The sequence below is a fragment of the Nicotiana tabacum genome, chromosome 10 (assembly GCF_000715075.1).
Source record: "Nicotiana tabacum cultivar K326 chromosome 10, ASM71507v2, whole genome shotgun sequence".
Lineage (NCBI taxonomy): Eukaryota > Viridiplantae > Streptophyta > Magnoliopsida > Solanales > Solanaceae > Nicotiana > Nicotiana tabacum.
Window position 1 is genome coordinate 35,629,854 of NC_134089.1, and position 12,491 is coordinate 35,642,344.

At 36.9% G+C, this 12,491-nt stretch overlaps 1 protein-coding gene across 5 annotated transcripts; it reads right to left on the minus strand.

The window, feature by feature from the left end:
- Window positions 1–967: 967 nt before the first annotated feature.
- On the minus strand, window positions 968–11,134 carry LOC107831725 (RNA polymerase II C-terminal domain phosphatase-like 2). Of its 5 annotated transcripts, none has more exons than XM_016659521.2 (16): window positions 10,647–11,134; window positions 8,267–8,737; window positions 6,502–6,712; window positions 6,045–6,202; window positions 5,890–5,960; window positions 5,690–5,795; window positions 5,520–5,609; window positions 5,241–5,379; window positions 4,786–5,147; window positions 4,655–4,706; window positions 3,792–3,922; window positions 3,634–3,687; window positions 2,764–2,860; window positions 1,922–2,318; window positions 1,608–1,707; window positions 968–1,400 (listed from the first exon to the last, which is right to left on the minus strand). In XM_016659521.2, the coding sequence occupies exons 1-14, from the start codon at window positions 10,926–10,928 to the stop codon at window positions 2,128–2,130; spliced, it is 2,415 nt and encodes an 804-aa protein (XP_016515007.1). In that variant the 5' UTR covers window positions 10,929–11,134; the 3' UTR covers window positions 968–1,400; window positions 1,608–1,707; window positions 1,922–2,127. The 5 variants fall into 5 exon arrangements, with proteins under 5 accessions (XP_016515007.1, XP_016515006.1, XP_016515011.1 ...); XM_016659520.2 differs by having other exon boundaries at window positions 5,517–5,609; window positions 10,647–11,131; XM_016659525.2 differs by having other exon boundaries at window positions 3,792–3,947; window positions 5,517–5,609; window positions 10,647–11,131.
- Window positions 11,135–12,491: the final 1,357 nt, after the last annotated feature.

Below are 12,491 nucleotides of genomic sequence, written 5' to 3' on the forward strand. Positions count from 1 at the left end.
GATCCTGCTAGGGAGCGAGCACTTCCTCCTTCAATGGCCTTAATTGGTGTGGATCCGAATTAATCGATACTCTAATACGAGTACTGAAAAAACAGGTGGGAAACCAATAAAAAAACCAACCCACCCGAAAAGGAACTCATACATCGTTTTTGGTGCAGGAAAGCACCATAATTGCACGATCATTACTCTCCCTCGACTCTAACATAAATAGCCAGATCTGTTCACCATCCCCAATGTTACATGTTATTATAACCACATTATTTGAGATCTCTCTAGGAATTCTGCTTACCCGGACGTAACGCCTACGCTGTTCACTTGTCTTTTGGCCAGTTACCAAAGGGTTGTCTCCACTAAAAATATCCAAGTTATGGTTTGTCATTGGTAAGTAAACTTATACGATGGTAGTGAAGAACGTGACAACAAAATTATGATTAATAGTCACTGTACTGGCGATATAATTATGTTTACTTGTATCATAATAGTTCAATGCTCGAGTCTCGCATCACCAAACATGTGATTTAGCAACCCAACAGGACTTCAGACTTGCGCACAGATTATGATCCCGTAACTAAACCAGTGAGACATCCAATAAAAAAAAACCATTGGCAATTCATACTCACACAGGATACCTTGGATTGTGACTGCTAGCAACATTCATTTACGTGGAAGCAACCACTAATGTTTGCATTAGTATAGGCTGTCTACATCACACCACTTGGGGTACAACCCTTCCACATATCCTGCGTGAATGCAAAATGCTTTGGGCACTAGGCTGCCTCTTTTTTTGACATTCACTGACAATTGTTACTATAAATGATAAAATCATCATGTGTAGATTATGAATACAAATCTGCACATGGCGTGCTCAAAACATATGCTACATCTACCCCAAGTGTAGCATTAAATGCCAGAAATTAACACAGGAGAATTCGCAAGGAACATGAACATCAGCGTGGAAAGCAGCCTCTATATCAAACAACTTTGAAATTGAAGCATAAATGATTGATTGTGTAGATTTCAAATAAAGGAACAGCAAGTTTCTATAGAAAAATATCTTGTTATCTTTACTACGAAGCTAACAGAAAACTGCAAGGTAGAAACTATATACTTACACACACAATGGTTGAAACTAGGGCACCAAAAACAAGCCCTTCCATAAAAGATGTTGGAATCACTTTTCCAAGGAGAGTAAAAGGGAAAGATAATTCTCTGTAGCATAGCGGGAAAAAAATTATGAAGGCACCAAAAAGCCAATTAGATAGTTGTGAAGGTGGTTTCGCTACCAAACTGTCTGTCTGGAGACACCGGTCAAAATTCCTGCTGTAGGACCTCCCATTATAAAATCACTTGGGTGGTGCTAGCTCTCTCTCTGGACATGATTTGGATAGGGTGGTTAAGATCTAACACAATCAAGAGATAACTAAAGTTAGTATTCATCAGCGGAGCGGAAAACATGAACTCTTTATTCCAAACCTTGCTTAGTTCTTCATCAGTTAAAAATCAAACACAACTTTCAGGTGCAGAGACTAAAAGCAAGGCAAAATCAACTTGGGAACTAGGGAGAACTTGGCTATGATAAAAATGTAATACTGTGGCCCTTAGGTTACCTGGGTGAATCCCTTTGACTCGTTGCACCAGTAGTACCTGCACATGCTTGTTCAGCAAATCAGGATACTCTCGACACAGCAAGGTTTGAATCAGGTGCATCTGAGGAAGAATAGGAGATGGTCAAAACACTCCACCCAGAGCAGAGACAAGAAGAAGCTATTGGAATATGATAGCCTTCCAGTTAGGGGTAGACCATATTCAAGGACCAAAATAGAAAAGGAACAGAAAGAAACCCCAGCAAAAGTTACAACAGAACTGAACTGTGAGAGGAAAATAGAAGGGGCAGAATTAGGACTAAACACCACTGTTTTACCTCAAAAGAAGAAGCATGAAGCATGGCCTATGCTGCAAGATGAACAAGTAGGCCAACAAGCTCACATTTCCCTGTTTTGCTCCCGACTCTGATGCAACAAAATTCAAGGAGGGGTGCATCCCAGAAAATCTCAACCCCTCCTCCCCAAAACTTATATCCATGCACCCCTTAGCCAAAGATCAGTCACGTTCTCAAAAACTGGGCAATCAGTCATGGGCAGCATTGCCATTAACTCCCACCTCCGGAACATTTACTTGAGGTACTCTATCCTCCACTGACCATTCATCCGCATGATTGACAGTCTCCCACAAGAACCCATTTTCATTTTCCACTGAAAGCTTATTGAGGTCTTTATCCACTACTCGAGGGTGAGATGTAATGTATGAGACGTATCTATCTGCACATATGCATTATTAGTCTACAAATTAGCTCTCAAAATGAACCTGTATCCAGACAAGGTAACTTTAGAAAGGACAGAATGTAAAGGAACTCCTGGGTCTTATCATAAAATCACATTGAATTCAGAAATCGGTGCAACATTCCCTTTTTTACAAGGTTCAGAAGTAGGTGTAACATGTCAGAATTGATAAGAGTAATATATATACTGACATCACGCTAAAGTGATAACTGAGAAAATGAAAGATAACTTTGTCAAAACACACAAGAGACTATTCTTAACAATTTACTGGACATGAGACACAGTTCTTAAGAATTTACACATAACACAAATCCTCTTTTGAAATAGTTGAAGTGAAGAATGAATTTCCATTACACCATTAGCTCAGGATGCTTGTAACAAGTTACATCAAGAAATTCAGAGGAACATTTCAACAGGATCTTACCAGCCAAGTTACGAAGAGCATTCTCAGCTGCCTGTTGCTGAGCATCCTTCCTAGTCTTACCCATTCCAACACCAACCCTCTCACCGGTGAAGAAGACCTAAAGATGACTCAGGCTCAGAATTCTGGATACAAAAACCTTATGCTGCTTGTCTAAATTCAGAAGCCAATATGATAATGCACTTTATATGAACAATAATGCCAGGAGCAGGCAAAAACAAAGAAAATTTTCTTCCCAGTTCGGATGCAACACTCTTATATCAAAACGAATATCTTGAAAGAGAGACATTAACAGACAGTTCATAACACATGCCTCACATAGTATTTAAGTGAGGCATATCAAAACGAATATCTTGAAAGAGAGACATTAACACATGCCTCGCTTGCCGATTTTCCAAGTCATCACAGCACATGCCTCATATAGTAACGCACAGTTCATCACAGCCCATGCCTCATATAATAATAAATATCAACTGTCTCAACTAGAACATGCAGACACATGAATCACATCGCACACTACTTTCAAGTATCCCATCAACATCAAAGGCATAAACTCCACAATATTATCACAGCATATTGTTTCACTTATAGCTTTTTTTTTCTAAAAGAGATTTGTTTTGATTAATTTGTTAAATGTATAGCAAACTACCATAACTGTCTTAACAAGGATATAAAATCCATGGAGCCATTACCTTGCACACTACTTCCTAGTATCCCATCAGTATATAAGAAGAGGAACAGTGCTATCAGTGAAAACTAGAGCTGCATTTAGCAGAATTTTATCTTCAAATTTTGATGATAACAATGCAATTAAAGAGTCCCTGAAAATGGCTTCAGATAAGTAAAACTTTCTACAGTAGAAAATGCTCTAACCTCAACTGAAAATTGCAATTCCTCACTGGTGCTCACCACAGGCCTGAACTCAACCTACATAGCAAGACACAGTGGTGGAGCTCTTACTATGACAACCAAGAAAAAGCAACAAGAGCAGAGAATGGTATCATCTTGGCTAAAAAGTATGTACCACATACCTTTGAGTTACATCGCCGTCCAATTTCTTGCAGCACCCCAGTAGTTAAAGATGGTAAGAAGTTCATTCTCCCAGCTTCTGGTTGAGATTCTCTGTTGTTAAATGTTGACTGATGTTGAAGGAGTCTGCCCTCTGTCAGGGTCAAAGTACAATTAGCCTAGCAAGCATATGTTATAAACTTGAGGACGAGAGGAAATAAAACAAGGAAAAGGGGAACAAAAAGAGACTGTTTGTGTCAACTAACCAGTAAACATTTTAACTAATCCATTTCTCAACCTTCCCTCAATAGTCTCTTACTTGTTCTCCGTATACTAAACTAAATACCAACCTATAAAGTCAGCACATCCAAGAATCAATATGTTGCTTCTATTGTTCAAGATTATACAAAAACTTCTTTTGAAGTCCTTCTAAACACTATCTTGACCAAAATAGATACACACACACCATCCTGGCAATCAATAAGTATTAAGTATTCATTCCGGCCTTCTTTATTTTCTTGGATAAATTTTATCCCTGCCCTAATTGACAAATAAACACACAATTAGTTGGATTTATTACTATTTCGATAGCTGGGCTCAAAATCACAAGCTGACAAGCTGAATCCTAGCCTTTAGCCACATCAGTAGCACCAAAGACTGCAGTCAGACTTAATACCAGCAACCAACTTAACAGCATTCACACCCCAGAAGAGTCACTCACATGGCTACTTTATCCAAAGACCATACAGTATTGTATGTAGTATGGTTAATAAATGCATTCCTACCTAAAGGCCTACATTTGTCCTTAATATTTCAAATCCATAACATCAAACAAGGAATTAAAAAAAACACTAAAACAATCTATAAGAATAAAACTCAAACCCACCTGTCTGTTGAATAAGAGAATTTTGTTTATGCATTTCATGCTTGAAATTTGCCTGCAAAGAGTCGAACATTCGAAAGGATTAGCCAACAGGAGGCCAGTTAACTATTTCAGAGGGAAGCAGTAGCAAGTACCTCTTCATTCTTCCCTGTAGATGCATATGTTGGTAACACCATGCTTGTTGCACCTTGACTGAGCAAATTCAGATGACCTCTCTGTTTATCAGACCTTGATGCATCAGATTCTTGAAAAATCCCAGGTGATCGACTACCCAAATGTCCTTTATTTAGGTCATCTTCCACCAACCATCCACCCTGCGATGGTATGGGCAGTATGGGTGGTTTCTGAGGCACCCTAGATAATAAAGGAGGTTCTGCTGAACCGCGATACCTCGAATCCTGGCTAGGATTCAACATGGGATACCTTCTCTTCCCATCAGCATCAACTTCAGAAAAGCTGTTATCTCGTCTAAATGGAGCTCCCAGCAAACTTGGTTCTAAATACACACAGGAACAAATTGATTACCGGGTGGGAAATGAAAAAGATAAAACATCTCTATATAAGTGCAGGTAAAGACAGGCTTCTATACTTTCTGAAGGTTGAATTGGTCTCATTGATTGAGCAGGTACATTTGCAGCAATTCCCACCGGAAGCTGTGAGCTTCCAGGCTTCAAATCAAGATTATTACCGATGAAAGGAGGAGCAGAGTTCATATTAACTTTTCCCTCCTGGATAGAACATAAATGTTAGAGCATAAGCAAATGACAGGCTAAAATTAAATTACTTGATGTGATGTGTTGCTCTTCCAAGTTATTTTTTTGGTCAAACATGTGATAACAAGTCAAAATACGCAGACAGTTATTACCACCTGCTGATGCAATCTTTGTGCAACTTCAGGCCCATACATCCCTTCAGGAATAGGAGCATTCAGATTTCCGGATGATGAAAAACAAGCATCCTTAGAGTAGGGAAAGCAAACCCTTATCAAGATCAGCCTTCATTTAAAAGTTGAAATTTAAAGAGCTTGAAGATGAATACCTCAGACATTAAGTAGTTGCTCACGTCAGGTGCAGAAGGTAAATTTACAACCTCATCTTCATAGAAGATCTCAGAGATCTTCCGGAGTAGACTTTCATCAAACTCTCTAAGTGACAAAGAAAATGACTCAGATAAAGAACTACTCAATTGACTCATAGGACTGGAACTGCATTGGCCATCTCTTCTGAGAATGAACTTACTTGAAAAATCGACCTCTAACATCGCAAGCAACATTTCTCGCCACACATAGGACTGGAACTGCATTGGCCATCTACTCAAAAAGAAGTTCCCGTTCAGTCTCGATGTGACAAAATAAAGATGATATTAAAATAATCAGAAATAGCAAAACACAAACCTCTGCTTGTGGAGCATAATATGGAGTGAAAGCAGGAACAACATGAACGCGAGGTTGATCTTTATCTTCCCACACTTTTAATCGGTCATCAATAACCATCGCCAATTTTGGATGACAATTGCCAGTTTGGAAGACAGTAAGTAAAGACTTCTTGGCCCCTATGTGACCAATAACATAGACAATGTTCTGAGTTAATGAAAAAGATTTTATAAACATTAGAAGCTAAAGAAAATACCACCAAAAGGTTAGAACGTCATATATCAAACACAAGAAGACAAATCTTCCATTAATTTTGGTGCTTCATTATCCTTCACGACAATGTGGATGGATCATAGGTTCATAAAAAGAGGTTAGAGCTTTTCTCTAGTAATGGTAGGGGGTGGTTTACCATGAGTGGAAGAACAAAAGATTATTTTCCCAAGGAGTCACAAGACAGTAAATTATTCCAGGTCCTAACCTGATTTGACACATACAACACGGTCCATCAGTTGTTTGGCATTAATGAGGTGTGACCCAGGGTCAAGTAGCCTCCAGATCTCCAATGCATAATCTCTCTCCGCCATGGTGCAAACATACACTTCGAACCTTCTCCGACCTCTGGCTGTCAAATAAGTTCTCAACTCATCCCAAGCAGGACGCAATCTAACTAGCACACTGGTATCCCGATTCTGCACAGGAAGTTTCCCATGATAAGAAAATGCGTGGAGACAGAAAATTCATCACAGACGACCATGATGAGTTATAAATGTTCAACTGAATTCGAGTCCACATTCCAGTGTCCTAACACGGGCAACTGCATTAAGACAATGAAACTAGATATTCCGATGGCAGTTGAGCTAGAAAGCCAAAAGTCCGGATACCATTTTCTTTTAGCTACATGAAATAAATATTGATTGAATACAAGAGCCATAAAAGAATAAAGACCGGAGGTGGATTGTTGACCACTCCTCCAATCCTTTCTTCCACAAACACGCACAGGTAAGGATGCAGATCTCTAAGCATGGGAAGCCCATAAGGGAATGCAATTTTCCCAATGCTGGTGGATTAGTAAACCCATATGTCTAAGGACCATCAGCAGCATGAAGTGCACATTTCATGAACAAAAGAAACTCAAATTGCAATTCATTAAACACCATCACAATAGACCAAATAAACACCATAGAGTATAATACAAACACCTTCGAGTAAGTGAGGGGAACTGAATGAGTCACTTAGCCAACACTATGGTTCAATCCGATCTTGTCTGCTCTTGACACAGGGTCACAAGAAGCATCACCAACCTCAATGATGGACCGAAAAAGCTGTATAACGTAAACATAATATACACACGCACACACACAAAGAAAAAGAAAGACCAACAAATCAAAGCACCATGCCTTCTCAGAAAGCCCAATTTGAGACCGAAAACATATCAACTACATGAACTTCTGGATGTAGATGCAAAAAAGGGTCTAACAAAGCAAATAGCAAGTAATAAAGGAACATTAAGTTTAACGCAGATTGGTCTCAAAGTGCCTAAAATAGTTGTTTCATCCACGATTCCAGATAAGCAACATAACTTGGAAGTTCATTAAATTATAAATCATACAACCAAGGAGTAGACCAAACAGTATCTCAAGCTGAGATCATCAATAAACCATACAGAGAACCTTGTCTACAAGATCTCAAATAGAGCATGTAAGTTTTCTGAAAAGAAAGACATAAATGTTGAGTGATAAAGCATAGTTGCCACCAGAAAGTGAAAGGCTGTTAACTAATGAATTGGTAACAGGTTAAGCATAAAGACAGGATAACAGCAAATGTTTTAGCACAATACTGTGAAACTATTTAAATCGCTGCAATTAACTACTCAATCCACTTTCATGCAATAGTACTCCAATTTGTATATAAAAACAGTAAAGCATACTGCACTATATGTGTTTTCTATTAAGAAACCTAAAATACTAAAAATTAACAGAATAATGAGCAAATATAAAAAATTAATGACAACATACTCCTAATAAATCAATAGCCAAAATTTTACTCCACGAATATATCACGACATGCAACTGATCAACTTCCACTAGCACCACTAAGGGAATGTTGTAAGCAGGGGGGATATTCTCCATGATGCAAAACGTAGAATAATTTGACAAATATGCATGCCTTAGACGTGTCATGATAAGAATCAATATTTGCAAGGCATAACAGAGAAATGAAAGAAGATCTCCCCGTCTTATTACCTCTGGATTAATCCGTGTAAGAACCACATTCTTTTCCAGCAACCTTATGACTGGACGAACTACTCGCTCTTGCCCTTCAGATAATTGTAGCACCTCCTCTTGCTGAGCTTTATATACTTTCCCGCCGTCAACAACAGAATCACTCTCCAAGTACTGCTTCAACAATGCACGATCCTCTATATATCTCTTCATCTCAGCGGACATCCCAGACAACCGAATTGGATCTGTTTCTCGTGCAACCCAACCCCGCAAAGCCTCAATTCTATCCTCAAACGACTTCATCGTATTAGCAACAATTAAAGTCTCATCGAGATCAAAAACAATTGATAAACACCTCATATTCAGCATTCCTAAGCAAGCACTATACAGACCAAAGGGCACTAAATAGCACCAAAAACAGGGGAACTTCTTCTGCTTACTCGGCATTGCCACCAAATGTATTTCTTCTTCCCCCAGCAAGACTACTGCAGTCTACACACAAACCAACGAGAAGGAACAATGCATCAGCACATCTTATCCATAACACATTATATCCACAAAATATCAATTAAACATTACTTAATGTACGTATTCAGGATTTCTCCGTCCTCTTATCACCAAGTTATGTATACTTCAGACAAAATCACATTTCTGAGGACAATACAATAGCTTTTAGCACGTGTCTTCATTTCTTAATGCAAAAACATAAGAACATATTTACATCGCATATAAGAAATTTCAATTCTTTTCAATAGATACATAAAAACAAAGGTATGGGTAAGGTCTGCGTACTTACTACTCTCCCCAAACCCCACTTGTGGGAATACACTAAGGCATGTTGTTGTAGATACATAAAAACAAAAAACATGCAACATATGCAGAGCTGTCAAATTCATAGAGCATCCTCATTATTAAATCATAATATCAAAAAGGAATTTGCATATACATCCAGATGAAAATGCCACAACTACTTTCATCTCATCAAAATATCATCAACCAAGAAAATCATAGCCACAAGATTTCTCATTGCCAAAAAAATTCACGAATTAACTGTAATCAAGGCACCGCAAAGAAACTTTGCATACACATCTGCATAAAATGCCACAAGATTTCTCACTGTCAAAAAATTGAGGTAACCAACTAAAAGCACAACTGTGTCCCATTAATTTCATCAACAAGAGCATTATTTCTCATTATCAGAAAACTCTTTGAACAACTAAACAACAACTGGACTCTAGTAATTTCATAGTAAATGTAAAGTCGGTATAGTAAATGTAAAAACGTTAACGAGCATTATGAGTCTCATCGTCACAAAATTCCATTAGCAACTAAATTCAACTCGTGCAATACTTTCACAGCAAATGTAAAACCAGTATTTCAGAATAAGGGGTCGTTTGGTATAAGGTATAAGAAGGTATAGGGGTGATATAAAAATTTAATACCACCTTAATACTCTGTTTGGTTAGCAAACCAGGTATAAGTTATCCCGCTGTTAATTTTAACACCGGGATAACTTATACCTTATAGAGGGTGGGGTAATTAGCACCGGTATAACTTATACCTTCTTCTTAGAAATTATACAATTGTCATTCTTAATACAACATACCAAACAGTAAATAAACAACAATCCCAGTATAACTAATCCCAGCATAACTTATCCCAACATATCTTATACCGGCATAATTTATAACGGCATAAGCCCTATTCCAACCAAACGACCCCTAAGAGTTTAAGTTCTGTGCACGGATGGTGTAAAACATATTTATACAATCAGGTCACTTATTAGTTAATTACAGGTAAATCTCTTGATAAGCATTAAATAATAAACTGATAAAAGTGGTAACTAACCTACTATCATAGGTTAAAATTCATTGATACTATAAAAAATATCTACACAATCAGATCACTATTAGGTAATTACAGGTAAATCTCTTGATAAGCATTAATTAATAATCTGATAAAAGTGGTAACTAACTACTATTACAGGTTAAAAAATCTTTATACAATTGGTTATAGCTAGTTATCAATTAAATGTTAAATCAGCATTTCACAGTAAATGTAAAGCACTATACAACTGATTATAGCTAATTATTCAATTAAAACTTGAATGAGTTCATAAAAGCACGAGGCATGAAGATTGATCAACAGAGGCTGATTAGAACCAAGGTATATAAATAACAACTAGCCTTTTGTAATCATAGTAAATGTAAAGTCAGTATTTCACAATAAACGTAAAATCATCAACAAGCATTTTCTTTTGATGAAGTATTACGAGTCTCATTGTCACAAAATTTCGCAACAACTAAATCAACTCGTGCAGTAAATTGGCAGTAAATGTACTAAAGCATTAGACAACTGGCTATAGCTAGTTATTCAATTAAAATTTGCCAATGTATATAACCTTGAGTTCATAAAAGCAGGAGGCGTGAAGATTAATCAACGGAGACTGATCAGAACCGTTCGACGCCGAATTCGAGTTGGGTTCAAGCTTACAACGAACAGGTGATGAAATTGTTTGTAGAACAGAGAGAGGATGACACCGTTCGCTGTTTTGAGATATGTGATGGATCCGTATCTCGTTGTTTGGGAACTGAAAATTCTGATCCTTAACCTGAACAGTTTCCAGCTCTCCTAAACACGTTTCTCCATGAAACACAGCCGATTTGAACCCTAAAAAACTCATCGTAACACAGCTTATTCCCGCAAAATCGCAAAATGTGATGAATTACTCGAGGAAAATTGACTGGAAAAATAGAAAAAAATTAGAAAAAAAGAATTTTCTCTTTCTTCACTCCATTGCTGTGTACCTATTTCTCTATGTGTTTTTTCTCTCTCTAGAGCTGGCGCGCTCTGCTTATGCTTTTCTTTTCTCGCTCTATAAGCAGCGGTTTCGAATGAATGGGCTGTGTAGGTATTTATAGAAAAACTGAGTGGGGTTGATTTATAATTGGTCTTAATTTTGTAAGAATTTTACGGAAATACCGGAGGGTTTCGTATGGATTTTATCTGGTTCAAGGTACGCATGCGATGTGTGAGGCTCGTAAGGGTTTGTTGTTCTACGCTCTGACGCACGGTTAGGATGCGTATGATTTGATGTGGCGTGACCGTTACCGTTGGATCAATGAGAATTTGATCTTATGGTGGAGACGCGTCTATTTAATATTACTCCTTTATTTAGTAGGAAGTATTTGGTTGGGTTACTCATTAAGTAGTGTTGTAATTTGTAATGTATCAGCAATTATAATTACCAAAAAGAAAGAAAAAAATTATAGAACTGCTATATTTGTGTGTTTGTCTAAAGATTTAACCTTTTTTCCCTTTTTTGCATAGGGATTTTTTAAAAAATTGTTAAAAATCAAATTAGATTATGTATTAGCTAATTTATTTCATTGTCTATCGGGCTATGATGCTTAATGTTTTCCGCTTATTTTTAATATACAAATCGGATTAATGTTAACTCAAATTCGATTTCAATTTGAGACTCAATCTGGAGCTAATTTATAGGTTTAAGATTGACGAGGTATAAATAAGAAGCCAACACTTGATCGACTTTAGTATTTAATAGCGAATGCGACTTTGAATCAAATCAGATTATGATATCAGCTAATTAATTTTATTTTTCATCCAGCTATTGATGACTAATACGTTCCCATTGCTTGTAACATAAACCAAATGAATCCATGTTACATTAGATTCGATTTCAATTTGTGTCTCAATTTTAAGACAATATCCAAGTTTGAGATTGACGAGATACAAATGAGAAGCTCAACATATGATCGATTCTAGTATTTAATGGCGCATGCAATTGTACTTATCAGTATTTACTCACATTAGAGATATTTATTAAAAATAAATTATATTCATATATAATAAAGTGCATTATATCGAGTTAATATTAATCGGGTTTAATTTTTATTTGAGCTTCAATTTCGAGTTAATATCCAGCTTTTAAAATTGACAAGATACAAATGAGAGGCCAACACATGATCTACATCTAAAATTTAATAGTACATATCAGTCTCTAGGTACACACATTGTACGTGTATCTCAGATTATTTATAAAGCATTAAGAAACAACATTAATAGTAGTAAAGACATGCTATAAAATAAAATTAAAGAAAACGTATATATAAAAACTTAATTAGGTTACTAATAAAGTGTTGTAAATTTGTAATATAACAGCAATTATAGAGTTGCTATATTTGTGTGTTCGTGTATAGATTTAACTTCTCTTTATCTTTTTTGC